Source organism: Boleophthalmus pectinirostris, unplaced genomic scaffold (assembly GCF_026225935.1).
Source record: "Boleophthalmus pectinirostris isolate CB_2022bp ecotype Guang Dong unplaced genomic scaffold, ASM2622593v1 HiC_scaffold_2, whole genome shotgun sequence".
In the NCBI taxonomy this organism is placed as follows: Eukaryota; Metazoa; Chordata; class Actinopteri; order Gobiiformes; family Gobiidae; genus Boleophthalmus; species Boleophthalmus pectinirostris.
The window spans coordinates 4,029,349-4,047,975 of record NW_026571152.1 but is presented as its reverse complement, the minus strand read 5'-3'; the positions used below and the strand labels follow the sequence as shown (position 1 = coordinate 4,047,975).

The 18,627-nt window shown below is 41.8% G+C and overlaps 1 protein-coding gene across 1 annotated transcript in view; it reads left to right on the top strand.

Annotated features, from left to right (window-relative positions):
• nell2a (neural EGFL like 2a) overlaps positions 1-18,627 on the top strand; it is a 306,967-nt gene that overhangs the window by 94,179 nt on the left and 194,161 nt on the right. Inside the window, exons 11-12 of the mRNA XM_055155733.1 lie at positions 9,149-9,254; positions 17,292-17,414. Coding sequence (XP_055011708.1) covers positions 9,149-9,254; positions 17,292-17,414 — 229 coding nt within the window. The remainder of the gene's footprint in view (positions 1-9,148; positions 9,255-17,291; positions 17,415-18,627) is intronic.

Here is an 18,627-nt window from a genome sequence, read left to right as displayed (position 1 = left end):
GCAAAGAGGTTGTGAGTTCAAATCTCAAAACAGACTGAGTGCTCTGCTCCTCTTACTGTAATTCATGCTCTGTTAAAGAGCTGGGTCTTATGTGAATCCGTGTATCATTCGTTTATTTGTTTTTCAATATAAAACCAAAAATAAGAAAACGAAAAAAAAAAAAAAACAGTTTTCTTTATTATTTATCTCTAAAACCAAAATGAAAAAACGGATAACGATTAGTTTTTTCAGTTTTCGTTTTTTTGTGTTTAAATAAAGAATGGAAAAAACGGTTTACATGACTTCTGTGACTGCAGTGTCGGAATTTTGCGCCGCATATGGACTGAACCAGGACTGATCCAGGTCCGGGACTAGACCGGGAGACTGAGACCAGACTGGGACCAGAGCAGATTCCGAGCTTTGACTCCGAGCCTCCGCAGGGTCCGAGCCTCAGCTTCGAGCTCCGGCCCTGCTGTGAGCTCTGAGCCTCTGGTCTGGTCCCAGTCTGGTCCCGGTCTGGTCTTGGTCTCAGTCCCGGTCTCAGTCCTGGGCCTGGATCATTCCTGGTTCAGTCCATATGTGGCACAAAAGTCCAGCATCACAGTCACGGAAGTCACATAAACGGAAATGGTCATAATCCATTTTTTCCATTTTTCATTTAAACACAAAATCGAAAACTGAAAAAACGAATCGTTATCCGTTTTTTCATTTTGGTTTTGAAGATAAATAATGAAGAAAACTGTTGCTTTTTTCGTTTTCTTTCTTTTGGTTTTATATTGAAAAACTAATGAACGAATGACACACGGTTTTATGTGAGTTTCGATTATATTAAGGTGCGCTATAAACTTTTGATGGAAGATCTGCCACGTGCTGGTTTCCACAAAGATGTTAATACTTTATGTGGCCTTGTTTGACAGTACAGCATTAAACTTGCATTTGTTCAGTTACAAGTGTTTTTATTATTGAAAAATACATCTACGTTTACTGAGAGCAGGGCCACCTCTGTAACTTTGCCTGGGATGGGCTCTAGAAATGCACTGATCCAGTTTTTTTTAGTTCCGATACCAATTCTGATGCATCTTAGACTACGTTTACACTGAAACGAACCACCGCATCACCGTATCAGAAATGATTTACATCCAGACACGTTGTTTCTGTGTCCAGAATCCTTCCCTGTCCACACAACTTTGAGCATATTTGTTTATGATTTACAGAAACAAAACTTAAAACCACACGACTCATTTGCATAAACTAAGCGCTCAAAAAACAGCTCACTATTGTGCGTTGACACAGTTCAGCTTCTGTCGGACTAAAGGACACGACTCAGTGGAATATGAGTGTTCTTTCTGTGACAGAGGGGTGTTCTGCTGATGGTGAGTCTGTTCTGTGTTTCTGTCGTGTTGGAGATGGTTCATGTGAAACTTTTCAGAGATTATACGTCTGCAGGTCGTACACACAGACACACGTTTATATGAATGGACATATATTCTTTTGGCGGTAAATTACTTCGCGGCGCACAGACCTACATCAGAGTATCAGTGTTTTCAGGCGTCCACACAGTGCTGGATCAGATCTGTACTCAGATAAATTCGTGGGAGCTGGAGACACCAGATCGTTCCACCTCTGGAGCCGTTTTCAATCGGATTAGTGTGAACAAACACTGCATCCACAACCAAAACCACTCCAATACACAGTAATGTGGACGGGGTCTTAGTATCTACCAATACATGATGGTATACGCGACTAAAAACTGGATTTATTTTCTTAAAATAAAATAAGGCAAAATAGAGCCATATGTGTTATGTATCTGTTATTAATCCCTCAAGTAACTACAAAACGGCCGGTAAAGAGTCTTTTTTCATCAGTTTATGAGTCCAAACAGGATATGGACTGCAATAATATTTGGAATCCATTATTATTTTTCATTTTTCAGTGGAATCAGTTAGGGGTGGGCGATATCTCGATATTTTAAATATATCGATATAGTTTTTAAAACTCGATATGAATTCTGACATATCGTATATATCGATATAATGCTTATATTCAATTTTGATTTTGCCGCTTCGCTTGTTTGTCTTCTCTGTCGCCTCCGTGTGCCCCCGCCTCCCTGATTTTGTTCGCTCGTGTCTCCTTCACTCGTCAGTATCGCCGTGAACGCCGAAAGTTGGTGCCAGTGAAAAGTTTCAAGCATCACGAACCTTTTCCACCATTTACAGACAAAACCATCAGCAGCACATCCTCATATTCCACCGAGTCACGTCCTTTAGCCCGAAAGAGCCATGCGCTTTTTAAGTTTCATTTCTGTAAAATGTAAACAAGTCTGCGCAAAGCTGCAAAAAAAACCAAAAAAAAAACAAAACACATTATTATCTCAAACAGGCTGATGTGGCTTAGTCATGTAAATTCTGTTTATGCAGAAGATGTTAATGAATAATCTGCTGCAGTGTCACTTGTACAATAGAGTTTGGAATCGTTGGGTTTGATCTGCAGTGGATTGTGGGATTAAACCTCAGAGCTCCTGACGCTGGTGAGGAACATGGATCTGTTAAAATAAGGAACATCCTGAACTTCCTCTGCTAAAGGAGCTCATGGTTCTGGTTCTGGTCTGGATAACAGAGTTAATGCAAAGATGAGCTTGTGTTGAGTTGTTTTATTTATGAATGAAAAGAAGAAAATATGTATTATTTCTTTTATTTTACAGTTAAATTATTATTTATGTAATTAGGGTTTTTTGTCATCTGAAATGTTCCTATATGAACTGCCGACCTCTTACACTTCAATAAAAAAAAAAAAAAAAAAAGGACCTTGTGGAATTTGGCAGATTTGTTTTTGCAGTTTTCAGTTTTAGGGGGTTATTTTTTCCTGTACAGATATCGAGATATATATCGTATATCGAGATATAGCAAAACATATATAGATATATTTGATCCATATCGCCCAGGCCTAGGATCAGTGTTGATATCCGATTGGTGCATCCCTAACAGGCACCTGCTTTTTCTCTATGGACATAAGTTTAATGCCATACAGTGAAACATTCCAGGAAAAGTAATAACATCACCATGGAGACAGCACCTGTAAAGTTACATAATGCACCTTTAACAATGGTTGATTAGTTCATTTAGAGATAACTGGCATTTAGTCATGGAAATAAACAGGATTTGAACCTCATACCTGAAAATCCCAATATTGAATTCTTTGTTTAGAAAATTCAAATGATTCTTCCAAAATGTGGGTGTTTGATAATGATCATTGTTTTGACATAACACAGCGTTTGAAATGGCGCCATGTAATATTGTCCACTTGAGCCTGAGCTCCCTCATCTGTGATTTTCAGGCTTTTGTGTGTAATTTGAAGGTAATTGTGCAAACCTGCATAATTGAATTGGTATTTGGGTGCCACCGCTCCGCACCTGTCAATCACAGGACAGAGCACAGAGTCTCCTGGACCATCGGCGGGTCCCAGAGTGGCTCCAAATCTGATTGATTAAGGCATTATTCCGAGCGTTTGCCTTTGTGTGCCCGCTGCAGCAGATGGGAGTGAGCTAATTCACTTGATGACATTATGTTTGATGGACACAGTCAATCTCTCCAAAGTGAAGTTTTTAATTATCCCTCTCTGTCATATCAACAAGCCTTTCTCCTATGTGAGCTCCGTGTGTTATTCTTCCTCTACCATTGTAAGAGATGTTTGGAGAAATAATGAAAGTAAATGGCCCCAAGTGAATGTTTGTATTTTTGACTGTGTGCCTTTGCCTTTTACTGTCAGGTCTGTTACACCCACAGTCTCTTGTTTACTATCCACGTTTTGTCTTGTTTTGGGTCATTTCTTGTTTAGAACTAGGATGTTATTGAGTAGTTCTACTTTAAACATGGTTAGTTATTAGTTTAGACCTAGAATTGTCCTGGTTTAGATCTGCTGGTACTGGGAAGTGTTTTATATCTGTATTGTCCCTTCATCTGAGGCACGAGAGCTCAGAAAAAATCCTGTTTTCACCCACCCCCTATCCCTGCCCACTGCTCTGGATGTACAGGCAAAATGTATGCCTTATACCTGCTGTGGTGAAATGTCACAATGAAGAGCTGAAAGTCAATATATTATGATTTACAATAAACATAATACGTCTTCCTTAAGTGTCGAATAATGACTTATCAAACAGTGTAATGCAGTGTTTCCTGTGAGCAGTGTAGTATAATTATTTATTTTATAAATTATTTTAAGTTCATCTTTGATGAAAGAACAAAGAGCTAGTCTTAGCCCTGATCTTAGCACTAGTGTTAGTGTTAAGGAGTGGGCGTGTCCATGTGGGGCTGTACTTCTCTGTTGAAGGCTGGAGTGGGGCAGCACAAGTACATATATGGTGACAACATCTGAACCAATCTGTGACAGCTGTGGCATTTAAAAGAAGTGCCAGTGTGGGTAATGTCTGCAGTCTCTGCCTCATCACAGGCAGCACAGAGGCTGTGGGGAAGAGTTATATATGGATACAATAAAAGTGCTCTGGAGCTGAGCTCCAGCAGAGGTGCCAGGAATATACGAATATATCATTTTGTTTGTTTCCCATTACGCAGCAGACTAGTGTCTATCTCTCCTCTCACCTGAGGTACGAGTGTCCACCTCTGCCTCTGCTGACCACTCACATTCTCGTCTCTCAGGTCCACTGCATTTGGTCTCACACAGGTGGATGTCTTGTGGATTATGGAATATGTTTATAGTCATATACAAGTTTCTGATGTTACTGCTTTGTGCACAGACGTGGATTAAACCATGAACACACTGGGAGGGTGACTCACGACCTGCATTTCCCCCACACAAGTGACTGATGTGCTCCAAGAGCACAGAGCAGGACCCACAGGTCTGTACAGAGCAGTGTCATGTGACCTCTATGTTTCTTGAGCCGCTGTACAAAGCTGTACAAAGCTCTACTGACCACCGCTGCCAAGAGAGCAGCACATACAGACGTGTGTCTGCTCCGCTGTCACAGCCCCGAGCTTCAGTGAATGTGCTGATCCCTGTCAGAGTCCAGCTGCTCCACAGCGCCGCACAGTTTTCTAAAGTTCTGATGGTAGTTTACCTACAAGTGACTAACTTAATAAACTAACAAGGCGGCACAGTGGGAATAATTTGGTCATGAAATGAACTGGAGCTGATGACAGTAAAGCATGAGCATGTTACATGTTGTTTTTCAGTGGACTTGTTTGATATTTATTTTTACGATTCTGGCAACTCACTGAACACACCACACCTGCCCTCAGTCTGCTCCACTCCACCTGATGTCCAGGCACGGAACACTTCTTGTTTAGAACTTCCACAGCCTCACTTAAGCTAAGTGCCAAGATCGGGGGCAAGATCGGGCCCCAAGTGTTTACTATACTAAATGATCTAAAGCATGAATGTGAAACCTTTGTGGATTCATTTAACTGACTTATAACATTTTAGCCAAGAAAATAAACTCAGGTGAAGTACTGTTTTTCTCAATCTGGTTTTGTTTATTGCAATGAAAAACAGTTTTTTTCCCCATGAAAACGTTGTTTTTTTAGCTATACTTTTTCACAGTATGGCATAAAATAGATCCATCTCCATGGTGAATCTTTACCCAATGGAATGATGCAGGTGACGTTCCACCTCCAGACAGTCACACACTGTACCTGTACCTGAGCTGAAGTTCAGTCAATTGAAGGAAAATGTATTGCACTAAAATATATTGGGGCTGTTGAAAATATTGCTGTGCAAAGAGGTTTAAGCCTAAACTTTGGAATTCTTTTCAGTGGCAAATAAACTGAACTGGTGTCTGATACCAGCCCTGTCCCACTTTTCACTCACCTCCTCCACAATCGCTCGGTGCTGTCAGACGCCGCCCCACGCCTCGTTAGCCTCCTCTGTGTTGGGACATCTGTGTTGCTTTGCTCTCCGCACCTGTCGCTCCTGTCGCACCTGCCGTATCAGAGTGTTGTCCCAGTTTGATCAAAGAGGGGGGGAGGGCCCAGCGTCAGTCACCCTTCTGCGCAGACGCCTCCATGCTCCCCCTGACAGGAGCCAGTGACTGCTCTGATCTGTGAAGGGGGGGAGGAGGAGGAGGAGGAGGAGGAGGAGGAGGAGGAGAGGGCTAAACAACAAGAAAACTGTGATACTGGAAGAAGTTGTGGGGTTTAGAAGTGGTTAGGAGTTTTCTGCTGACAACAATAACAGAGTTTTCCCAGAGGAAGTTTGCGGTGGCTGTGCTGCTGACAGGTGCCCGAGAAGCAGCAGATGAAGGATGACTGAAATACAGAGAACACATTTCTAACAAACACAATACAGTTAACTGATAATAAAGGGTGAGTCATCTTATTGTGGTGTTGTGATTTCTATTTCCAAGGACTATTGCAGGCGACATACCTCCTCCACAAAGTTACACAGTGTTGCTTTAACCTTATTAGAGTTGAATCAAGTTCTAGTCAATCCTTGACTTTGAAAAGAATCACTGTATTTTTCATCATTGAAACCCTCTAAAAATATATACTAGTATATTACAGAAGGTTAGACAAACACAGGATGTAACATTTTCCTGGCTTACTGCAGCATAATCATTACAGGTTTTAACGACTTCAGTCTTACATTTTAACGACATCAGTTTCTCATTTTAATGTGAACATATTAAGCTCATATTGAATGCAATGACAGGGGGCAAGTCACTTTAAATGTTTAAAGTGACCTAGTCCTAGTGCACAATCTGCCCAGTGTGTAGCAGGGGAAGACTGAGGTAAGCTTCTGTTTAATGACAGGATGGTCATGGTGCTCAGACTTCACCAGCCTGTAGGCATATGTGACTGTAATCAGATGGAGGCCTGCATTTTAGAAGCACCAATGTGCCTGGAAATCCTGTTTCCCAAGAGTGTGTGCCTTCACCCACATGGAGATGTTTGTTCAGGCATCTGTCAGATTTGTTTTGATCATAAGAGCCATCACACCGAAAAGGACCTGTGCTTTGTCCAGACTCCAGCGATTGTTCAGTTAGCCATGCCACTTCTCCTCTAAACCCTGAGGCTGTGTCTGGGCGCTGTGGCCCTTTTGCTCCCTGGCACACTGTGTTCAGGTGTGCCTGGCACACACACCCTGTGGAGCCCCTGTCCCCACAGGACAGAGCAGAACAGCCCAAACTGCTCCAACTAAACATATCAGAAATATGCTGCTTTTATGCTCAAGTGAAGTAAAATATGCACATGTGTCTCGAGCCAACGGATCTCCATATCAGTGCAGGATCTCTGTGAGGGTGCAGGTTTTGGGTCTCCATGTAGGTGTTCTCCATGTAGGTGTTCTCCATGTAGGTGTTCTCCATGTAGGTGTTCTCCATGTAGGTGTTCTCCATGTAGGTGTAGGTTGTGCGTCTCCATTCAGGCACAGGCTCACGTGCTCTTTGGTGGCACGAGCAAAGATGCCGTGAGGGAAAGTGGCAGTCAACTGCAGCTCTTGATTCACACAGCAAATTATTGGACGTTTTGGAACAAGTGAGAATGACGATGAAAATATGTTGTCGTTTTAACTTAATTCTTTCTTGTTATAATGAAAAATCCATAAAAACGGTTTTACATAAAAGTGTACAGTTTGGTTTGGTTCTCAAGCCAATGATTTGATTAGAAGGCAGAATTAGCTCCTTATTTTGGGTTGCCAAGACCCTGTCAGCTAAAAAACAGTTTGCAGTGAGTTCAGAAGGGTTTTCTGTGTTATGATGTTTTCTCTGTATATGACAACTACTAGTATCCCAAGCTCGAACCATTGTCATAGCAGTAGGAGCACAAGTTAACCGTGAACATAACTGCTAAGTGATAGATTTAAAAGATCAAAATCTGACACAAATAAAGCCTTTTTTGTTAACATCACATTGCCTAAAGCAGAATCTCCATAAATGATTGAGCAGCCGTGTCTTTGCCCAGCTCTGTCTGCTGTTAATGACTCTAAATTATCCCCAGTCAGAGCAGCCTGAATGAGATAGTTAGAGAGATGCACCAAAGGCATGCTGGGAAATGAAGCAGCCTAATCTGGTTTGAGACTAAACACACATGCAGAGATACAGTAACACGCACCATTGATTCTGTGTTTGGGTAATAAAGCTGCACTGTGGAACATTATGCAAAGCCCTGCAGGTAAATTAATGAGGAGCAGATTTCTGTAAAAGTGGGGTCTTATATTTACAGAGAGCAGAGAGTCATTGAGACACTGAAGAGGCAAAAGAGCACGAAACTCAACAATCAGATGTCATAATATTAGATCACTGGTTCTGTGTTTTCCATGTTTTTCTTACACATGGGTCCGGTCAAGTGGTAACGGAGGGAAACAGGGGCAGATTTTTGACATTCAAATGTCTCTTATTCAGAAACTAGAGGGACTATTGACATTAGTAAATGATCAAAATGTAGGAAAGAGTTACACTCCAACAGGGTCAAGTTAAACCTGTGATATTCTTTCAAGTTGTTGATCAAAAATTTAAAAACTCATGTCGGTAACAGAGGGAATGAAATATGCAGCACTGTGATAACTCTTGGTTCTCACTTCCATATCCTTAACAAACTGGTTTGAATATTTGCTTCATATAGTTTTCTACCATATGGTACAAGATTAGGTTGAAAAACCTCTTACTTTTTGACTCATGAGATTTTTTTATGAAGAAAGGTCATGGTAACGGAGGGAAAAGTAACGGAGGGAAAATTGTGCAAACAAGTAGAAGGTGCAGGATTTTACATCATTTGTCACTTTTTTCTTCTGAATACTTTAATATTACTTCAAAATGAAAGGAAACTATTTCTATAAAATATGTCAGTCCTTCCAAGCAAATTTGTATCATTTTAAATAAACTTTTTTTGAAAAATCCTGTACCTTCATCAACAGTTCAAAGATGGAATAACACAAGATATGATGAAATCCATTTATTTACATGATTTACAGATCTTTAAAATTTGGAAAATAATTTTTGTTCCATGTTTCATACATGGTCTGATTTAAAACATATGGAACTTTAGAACCAAAAATGGTACAGAAAAAAGGTCAACAGTTTCATAAACTAGAGTACATATGTATCTGTTCAATACATTTTTATATCAGATGTATTAACTTGAATTTTTGGCCTTGTTGTTTACTTCTGCTTGACCGGGACCATATACTACTCTAGTCTCTAACTCTGGTCTGGATGTTTCAGGAGCGGACGATGCACCGCGTGGTCCCCAGTGAGCCCTGTCCAGAACTCAGCTGTCCAGAGTCCGAGCAGATCGCCCTGAGTGACCGCTGCTGCAAAGTCTGCCGAGGTAAGGGTCAATATCAAACAGAGATTAGACTACAATACCTGTGTCGTGTGTTATCAATGCTTTTTCAACTCTTTTTGACAACTTTTAGCTTTGACAGTGTGATTTCAGAGGCTCCTTAAAGCACTTAACTAATTATTTAATTCCATTTTTGACTAGTGCATACTGTTGTTGTGTCCTTGGGCGATACACTTTACTTCACCCAGCTTTCCAGACCAGCAGCACTGTATACAATACCTGGGAATATGTTTTATGTAACTGTGCATAACTTTCCAACCATAAAAGATAGAAACTTACTTTTTTCCCTAAAAAAGATGGGATTTGTGGCTAATTGAGCAGATTTCTGGCATTATCCTATGTCAGGGGTGTCCAAACTTTTTTCATCAAGGGCCACATTTTTAAACACAGACAAAGCAGAGGGCCGATCGAGGACCATAGATTGGTGCTCAGTACAATGAATAACTAAAATATGTGCATGCATAACATGTTAGAAAGAGCCATCAGTCTGTATTCATGCTAAGATCCTTAAAACCACACTCTAAATATTCAATACCAGCTCTATCAAGGTCGATTCTCAAAAAAATAACTTGCAGTAAAAAGTTCATTTTTAATTGATGCAAGGAAATTTGTGCCAATTCACCTGGAATTCTGAGGGCCAAGAAAAACTTGTCTGAGGGCCGCATTTGGCCCACGGGCCATAGTTTGAACATGCCCGTCCTATGTCATACGTTGCATGATGATGTTGGGAAAAGGAGCGTCCAATAGGAACTTTGTTTCCTGACAAACTCATGCGCTCCGTCCGTTTTGATTGGGCCAAACTTTGCCAAAGAGCAGGGGTGTCAAACTCAAATTCACAGAGGCCAAAAAAAACTGGGGCTAAATCGTGGGCCAAACTAAACATTTATATAAAAAAACAACAACATCTGCATGTTTTCTCTTCTTTTGAGATATGTAATGTTAAACCTTTTCTTATTAAAATAAATGTTTAATAATAGTTTTGCTTAAACATTGAATCCAGAACAAACAAAATATAAAATAATAACATTTTAAATAAATAAAGGCCCAAGCCAGCTCTAATACATGTTTGATATAATCTTGTGGGCCGAAATTTGGCCCCCAAGTCTGAGTTTGACATGTCTGGTGTAGTGAGTCAAAATGGTCGATGCTCTGAGTGTCTGTGTTTGTAACAATTGAAAAAGTCGCTCTAAGTGCACTTATTTCTCAAATAAATGGAAAATTACACATCTTGGTTTGTGTAATTGTGCATCCCTTGCAATTTTTATCTTCAGATTTATTTCAGTCTAAATGTACAAATCCAAATGTAATAAACCTCATGGAAATGCAGGAAGTGATGTGGCTCTGTGTCCTGGACCTGACACCAGGAAAAGTCATGGGGCCATTGCACTTTTTTCTCTTTTTTTTTTTTTTTTTTCTGAGGGCAATACAGATATTTTGAGTTTGCTTATAGACTTGATATTTTTGTGGGGGTTTTTTTCCAGCTGTATTTCTGGTCCTGTGGCTTTCATTACAAACATGTGACACAACTACAGCAGCAGATTGTGAAATAACAGGTTGTACTGACAAAAGGATGTATTAGGGGGTAAAATTTGGAGTTTTAATAGCAACAATTAAGAATAAATCCCGACGAGAACAAATGGACAAAAATTGGTCTAAATTGGTAATTACTAAACTTCGGTCTGGAAGTGTTAACTGTGTTTGGCCCAGATTGGCAGCCTCGCTTAGTCAACCTCAGGTCAGATCTGGATACACAAGTCTCTTATAATCTGGCGAGAGCAAACTAAATAATGCAAATAATGTAGGTGATCCAGATCCATACGTGAGATGTGTGTGTGTGTGCGTGTGTGCGTGTGTGTGTGTGTGTGTGTGTGTGCGTGTGTGCGTGTGTGCGTGTGCGTGCGCGTGTGTGTGTGTGTGTGTGCGTGAGTTCAAAGCGAAGCAAAGTTGGCTAGAGTTAGTTTCGAGTGGGATGATTTTTATAAGATACAACAAGCTACTGTCATTTATAATGTTGATTTCATTTATTCATTAGTTTATTTAATCATGGACAGTGCACATTAATAAACATTTATGTAAATTCGCAGATATTAGATGTACAGTTTCTAAGGCAGGTGTAGGAATCCAGAAATGTCCAATCAACTTTATACACACGAAGCCTAAAACAAATCGATATACACGGCTCACAGTGTTGAGGAGTAACAGATTACATGTACCAGAGTTACGTAATCAGAGTACAAATTATGAGTAACTGTGTTCAGTTACATTTACTGTTTCAGTGAGTGGTAATTAGATTACAGTTACTTGGTTGAAATAAATGGATTATACGGCGGGATTTTCCTGTTTTCACATTTTGGACTTTTTTTTTGGTAATTCCACTCATTGCCGGACACTAAATCAGGACTAAACCAGGTCCAAACCAGGTCCAAACCGGGTCTAAACCGGGTCTTAAAGGTTGTATAGAGGATTTTCCAAGGAACGAGAAATCCAGCAACTGTTTGTCCTTTTTCAAATGTTGCGCATGCGTGAAACCCCCCCCCCTCCCCTACAGCTCCTACGTAGAAACGCCTTCTCCCGCCTCCTCACTACGCCAGAAGCAGGTTTGTTTACAGCCGATGCGCTGCACATGACTTGTAAAAGTGAGGAGCGGGGGGAGCGGGTGCGCGGACATTTCGTTCGCGGACGAGAAGTGAGGAGCAGGGAGAAGAGCGGAGCAGGGAGAGAGGAGAGGAGAGGGGAGCGGTGCGCGGAGATTCCGTGCCCGGAGAAGTGAGGAGCAGGGGGAAGAGCGGATCGGGCAGCGGGGACAGGAGCAGGAAAGGGGTGCAGAGAAGGTTGCGTGGAGATTCAGTGCGAATGAACTAGCTACAACACGCAGCAGCAAGCGGACTCTTTCTTTGCCTTGAAAATTACGTTTTCAGACATAGGATATCGCTTTCGTGTCCTGAAAAACGTTTGACTAGCTCTTGGAAATAAAGTACGTTTTCATAATAAGCAGAAGTGACCTGTCCAGGAGTAATTTGGCGACCAATGCGTCAGTCTTTAGACCCTGCGTCTGCTTCAGTCGCGCCATCGCTGGAATGAATCTTCAAGAATCACCTTAGTTTGGCTTCGCTGCTTTTCCCCTTGTCTTCTTCTTTCAGCGACCTCAAAAACGGACTTTCTTTTGCGGCTAACTGATCCTGGATTCTTGTCGCCATTGCAACAAACTTTGTGCGAACTGCGAGGAAGATATAGGTCAGAAAAAGCTGCTAAGAACTGTTGCGTTGGTGGAGTAAACAGCGTCTGTGCGTCTTGCGTCTGTGGACTGTGTGACAGTCGTACGTAAACCACGTACCCGGCGGCGCAGGCAGGTCAGTTACGCTAGAAACGTAGGGAGTTTGATTGACAGCCTGTCAACTAACAGATAACGAGGCAGTGTCGTTATCTATTGGCAAATGTTTAGCCCCACCATGTCCAGAGTTGATGAATTTTTATTCTTTTTTTTGGTCATCATAATTACAAGGCCACTGCATCTGTATAATGCTATCATTGACAACTTGAAACAAAAAAAATCCTCCATACAACCTTTAAACCAGGTCTTAAACCAGGTCTAAACCAGGTCTAAAACCATGTCTAAACTAGGACTAAACATGGACTAAACCAGGACTAAAACAAGGTCTAAACCAGGTCTAAACCCAGGTCCAAACCAGGTCTAAAACCAGGTCTAAACTAGGACTAAACTAGGATTAAAACCAGGTCTAAACCAGGTCTAAAACCAGATCTAAAACCAGGTCTAAACTAGGACTAAAACCAGGTCTAAACCAGGTCTAAACCAGGTCTAAACTATGTCTCAAACAAGATTTAAATCAAGCTGCGCAGACGTGTCTCGTCTTCTATCAATAATATTTTTAATTTGTTTAAATAAAGTCTAGGCTTTTTATTTTCTTTTATCAGACAAAACATCTTATGCGAGGAAACGATTTCCTCGTCTTTGCTTCTCAACAGCAAAGCAAGTAATCCAAAGTATTCAGATTACGTTACTCACTTTAAGTAATTTAATGGATTCCGTTACAAACTACATTTTGGGGGATGTAATCTGTAATCTGTAGGGGGATACATTTTAAAAGTCACCTTCCCAACACTGACGGCTCATGAGCTGCAAACTCCAAATAAACCAGACTTTTCATCAAACCCGGTTAGTTTAGTTTAGTAAAGTGTCAGTGAAGTATTTGAAAGTGGGCGTGTGCATGAAAAGCACATGTCGCTCAGCTCAAACCCGTGTCTCTGTGTGTAAAATCAGTGAAACGGGGGTTAAGTAAAGATCAGCTGAAGCTCCGACTCCTGCTGCCTGTGGAGTGCTCTGAGCTCTGACTCTGCCGTAACCTTTAACTGCTCAGCATGACCTCTCCTCTCTTCTCTCTCCTCTCCACTTCCCTGTCATCTTTTCCTGCCCTCTTTCTCCATCTCTTCTCTCCTCTCTCCTCACCTCACTTCCTCCCTTCCTCTTTCATCTCTGTGCTCCCTTCTCTTTGTCTCCTCAGCTCCCATCTTCTTCTATATTCTCTTTTCCACTCTCTCCTCTCCTTCTCCTCCCTCTCATCTCTATTTCCCTTTCTCTTCCGTCTCTCTCCTCTCCGCCCTCAGCTTTCTGCTTGTGTCGTCCTTTTCCTTTCTTCTCTCCTCTGTTCCTCCCTCTTCTGCTCGCTTCATCCCGCTTCTTTCTCTCGTCCTCTCTCCTCCCTGTTGAAACTTTCTCACTCGGTCGCCCGTTGCTCCTCTGTCTCCTCTCATCTCTTCTTCTCTTTTTCGACCCGCTCTTCTTTCCTTTTTCCTTCTTTTTCCCTTAATTTCTGCTTATCTTTTCTTTTTTTTTCCACCTTCCTCCTTCTTCCTCTGTCTTTCTCTTCAGTATCGAAATCACAGACTGTATAAAAAAGTGGGTGTGAGGGAGTGTGACCTCACCCACAGTGTTCAGCTCCAGCAAAATGAAGCTCAGTGAGGCTAGTAAGAGCAAATTTGGGCCCCGTCCACATTACTGTGTATTGGAGTGGTTTTGGTTGTGGATGCAGTGTTCGTTCACACTAATCCGACTGAAAATGGATCCAGAGACGGAACGATCTGGTGCCTCCAGCTCCCACGAATTCATCTGAGTACAGATCTGATCCGGCACCGCGTGGACGCCTGAAAACACTGATACTCTGATGTAGTTCTGTACGCCGCGAAGTAATTCACCGCCAAAACACTAAGAGTCTAAAATATATGTCCATTCATATAAACGTGTGTCTGTGTGTACGACCTGCAGACGTATAATCTCTGAAAAGTTTCACATGAACCATCTCCAACACGACAGAAACACAGAACAGACTCACCCTCAGCAGAACACCCCTCTGTCACAGAAAGAACACTCATATTCCACTGAGTCCTGTCCTTTAGTTCGACAAAAGCTGAACCAAATCGGCACACAATAGAGAGCTGTTTTTTGAGCGCTCAGTTTATGCAAATGAGTCATGTGGTTTTAAGTTTTGTTGCTGTAAAACGTAAACTAATCTGCTCAAAGCTGTGTGGACAGGGAAGACGTACGGACACAGAAACTAAGGCTGCGTTCACACACTGCAGCCTGAAGTGACCCAAATCTGATTTTTTGACCTGTATCTGATCTTTTAATGACAGTCTGTATGACACAGATCCGATTTTTTCTAATGTGGCCCAGGAAACTTGGATATGTGCTCCTGAAACTGATACATATCTGATCTTTTGACATGTGACTTCAGTGTGAACGGCCAAAGTGCATTCATCCACCTACACGTTATCAACAAGACACAAACGTCACTATTCTGCGCTGAAGTAGGCGAAAATTGTTAATGAACTCTGTGTCACTGAAGTGAAGCACATCACCACTCACCACTCTTGGCTCCGTCTCCACATCCACACGTTCCTTTCAACGGACGTCGCTGCCGCTGCCCCACAAAACACCACGACCAAAAACCTCGTCCTTCTCCTTCTCAATCTCCTCCTTAAAACAAGTAAGTTGTTCATGTTCTGGCTCCGGTACGAGAGGAACTTTAAAATCTCCAGGTGCTCAATGCTGCGTCCATGTTTGGACGTCTTCCGTAAACACAGAGCACGCTCACTGCGGTTGACGTCATCATGTCTCCAGTGCACATGTGGGACACTTTCGGGCCGTTTACTGTTCACACTGGAGTCACAGACAAGTCACATTTAATTGAAAATGTGAACGACCTCACAAAAACATCGGATTTCACAAAAAAATTGGAATTGAGCGTTAAGCCCTGCAGTCTGAACGTAGCCAAAGTGACATGGTGATACGGTGAAACGGTGATTCGTTTCAGTGTAAAGTAGTCTTGGAGCTCCATATTTGGAATTCCGACTGTGAGTATCATAGTAACAAAAGAGCCAATCCAGACTGAGGCCCTTTCCCGCACCGCTGGTTTAACAGGGAGCGGGCGCTTAGCAACACTGTCAATCAAACCTGTTTGTTAACGGTAACACAGAGCGACCTCTGAGAAAGAAGACATCTGATTTGTCTGTTATTAATGTTTATATCTTGATTTAGGGACAACAGTCAAATAAAAAAACACCAGGATCACGTACAGCGGGTTAATACAAATATTTTAAGACTAAAATGAGGAGTCTGACAGCTGTCATTACAGAGAGAGGGGACACGTTTTTTCAATAAAAAGTGAATTGGAGCCAGAGTTGATGGAGCTGGAAGTGCGCCCATCCTCACTTCCTATTTGGAACACAGGGGCTAGAAGTTAATTATGTCAATGTACTAGTAAATATACATCTATCTATGATCTAAACTCCCTCTATCGCCCCCTGCAGGTCACAACTCCTTGTTTCTCTTCTCTCCTCTCGCTCCTCACACATTTTTTCTTCTACACTTTCTCTCCTCTCCTCTCCATCTCTTATTCTCTTCTTTGTTTAACCTTCCCCTCTTCTCTCCTTCTCTCCATCTCTTCTTCTCTTCCTTTCCTTCTGTTTTCTTTTCTTTTCTTTCTTCAGTCTTCGTCTCTTTCCTCCTCCTTCAATCTTCATCTCCCTCTTCTAAAGTTTCTACCTCTGTTTCCTCTGCTGGTGAATTATGCTCCTCCTCTCTTTCACTCTTCATCTCACTCTGTCTCTTCTTCGCTTCCTTTCCATCCCCTCTCTCCCCTCGCTTTCATCTTTTTCCTCTCTCTCTCTCCACTCTTTCCTCTTTATTCTCTCTTTCCTCTCTTTCCTCTAACTCCTCTCTTTCTTCTCCTTCGTCTCTCTCCTCTCTCTTCTCTTTCCTCTCTCTCCACTCTCTCCTCTCTTTCCTCTAACTCCTCTCTTTGCTCTCCTTTGTCTCTCTCCTCTCTCTTCTCTTTCCTCTCTCTCCACTCCTTCCGCTCTTTCCTCTCTCCTCTCTCTCCACTCCTTCCTCTCTCTTCTCTTTTCTCTCTCTCCTCTCTTTCTTCTCTTTCTCTCTCCCCACTCTTTCCTCTCTCTCCACTCTTTCCTGTTCTTCCTCTCTTGTCTCTCTTCTCTTTCCTCTCTCCCCACTCTTTCCTCTCTCTCCCACTCTTGTCTCTCTTCTCTTTCCTCTCTCCCCACTCTTTCCTCTGTGTCCTCTCTCTCCTCTTTCTTCTCTTTCCTCTCTCTCTCCTCTTTCTTCTCTTTCCTCTCTCTCCACTCTTTCCTCTTCTTCCTCTCTCGTCTCTCTTCTCTTTCCTCTCTTCCCTGCCTTTCCTCTTCATCTCTCTTCTCCTCCTCCTCAGTATCTGACCGTCTCTCTCTCCTCTCTCTTCTCTTTCTTCTCTTTCCTCTCTCTCCACTCCTTCCGTTCGTTCCTCTCTCTCCTTTCTGCCCTCTCTTTCTCCTCTCTTTCCTCTCTTTCTTCTCTTTCCTCTCTGTCCTCTCTCCTTTCTTTCCTCTTCTTCCACTCTCGTCTCTCTCCTCTTTTCTCTCTTCCCTGTCTTTCCTCTTCATCTCTCTCCTCCTCCTCCTCAGTATGTGACCGTCTCTCTCTCTCTCTGTCTTGTTCCGTGGCTCCTGCAGGTCATGACTTCTGTTCTGAGGGCCATGGTTGTGTGGAGCACTCGGACTGCGTGAACCTGGAGGCTGGAGACTGCTGCGTTTGCAAAGACGGTTTCAGACCCCTGAGGGACGACAACGCCTACTGTGAAGGTACCTGCTCCGGCACCAAACCAACTCCCCAACTCCAGCGCCGCTCGCTCATTTACCGAGCAACCAAGCTGATTATACACGTCTGCGATCCCGCTCGACTCACACATCCAACTAAACTAACACGAAACTACCACTAAACTACCACTAAACTACAACTAAACTACCACTAAACTACAACTAAACTACCACTAAACTACCACTAAACTACGACTAAACTACCACTAAACTACAACTAAACTACAACGAAACTACCACGAAACTACCACTAAACTACGACTAAACTACCACTAAACTACCTAAACTACCACTAAACTACCACTAAACTACGACTAAACTACCACTAAACTACGACTAAACTACCACTAAACTACAACTAAACTACGACTAAACTACCACTAAACTATGACTAAACTACGACTAAACTATGACTAAACTACGACTAAACTACGACTAAACTACGACTAAACTACCACTAAACTACCACTAAACTACCACTAAACTATGACTAAACTATGACTAAACTACGACTAAACTACCACTAAACTATGACTAAACTACTAAACTACGACTAAACTATGACTAAACTACGACTAAACTACCACTAAACTACGACTAAACTATGACTAAACTACCACTAAACTACAACTAAACTACCACTAAACTACGACTAAACTACGACTAAACTACAACTAAACTACTAAACTACCACTAAACTACGACTAAACTATGACTAAAACTATGACTAAACTACGACTAAACTACGACTGAACTACGACTAAACTACCACTAAACTACGACTAAAACTACGACTAAACTACCACTAAACTACGACTAAACTACCACTAACTACCACTAACTACAACTAAAACTACGACTAAACTATGACTAAACTACGACTAAACTACGACTAAACTACCAAAACTAAACTATGACTAAACTATGACTAAACTACCACTAAACTACAACTAAACTATGACTAAACTACGACTGAACTACAACTAAACTATGACTAAACTACGACTAAACTACCACTAAACTAACAACTAAACTAACTGACTAACTACAACTAAACTACCACTAAACTACAACTAAACTACCACTAAACTACGACTAAACTACCACTAAACTACGATTAAACTACGACTAAACTACGACTAAACTACGACTGAACTGAACTGAACCGCTCAAGGAACCAGGACTAGACCAG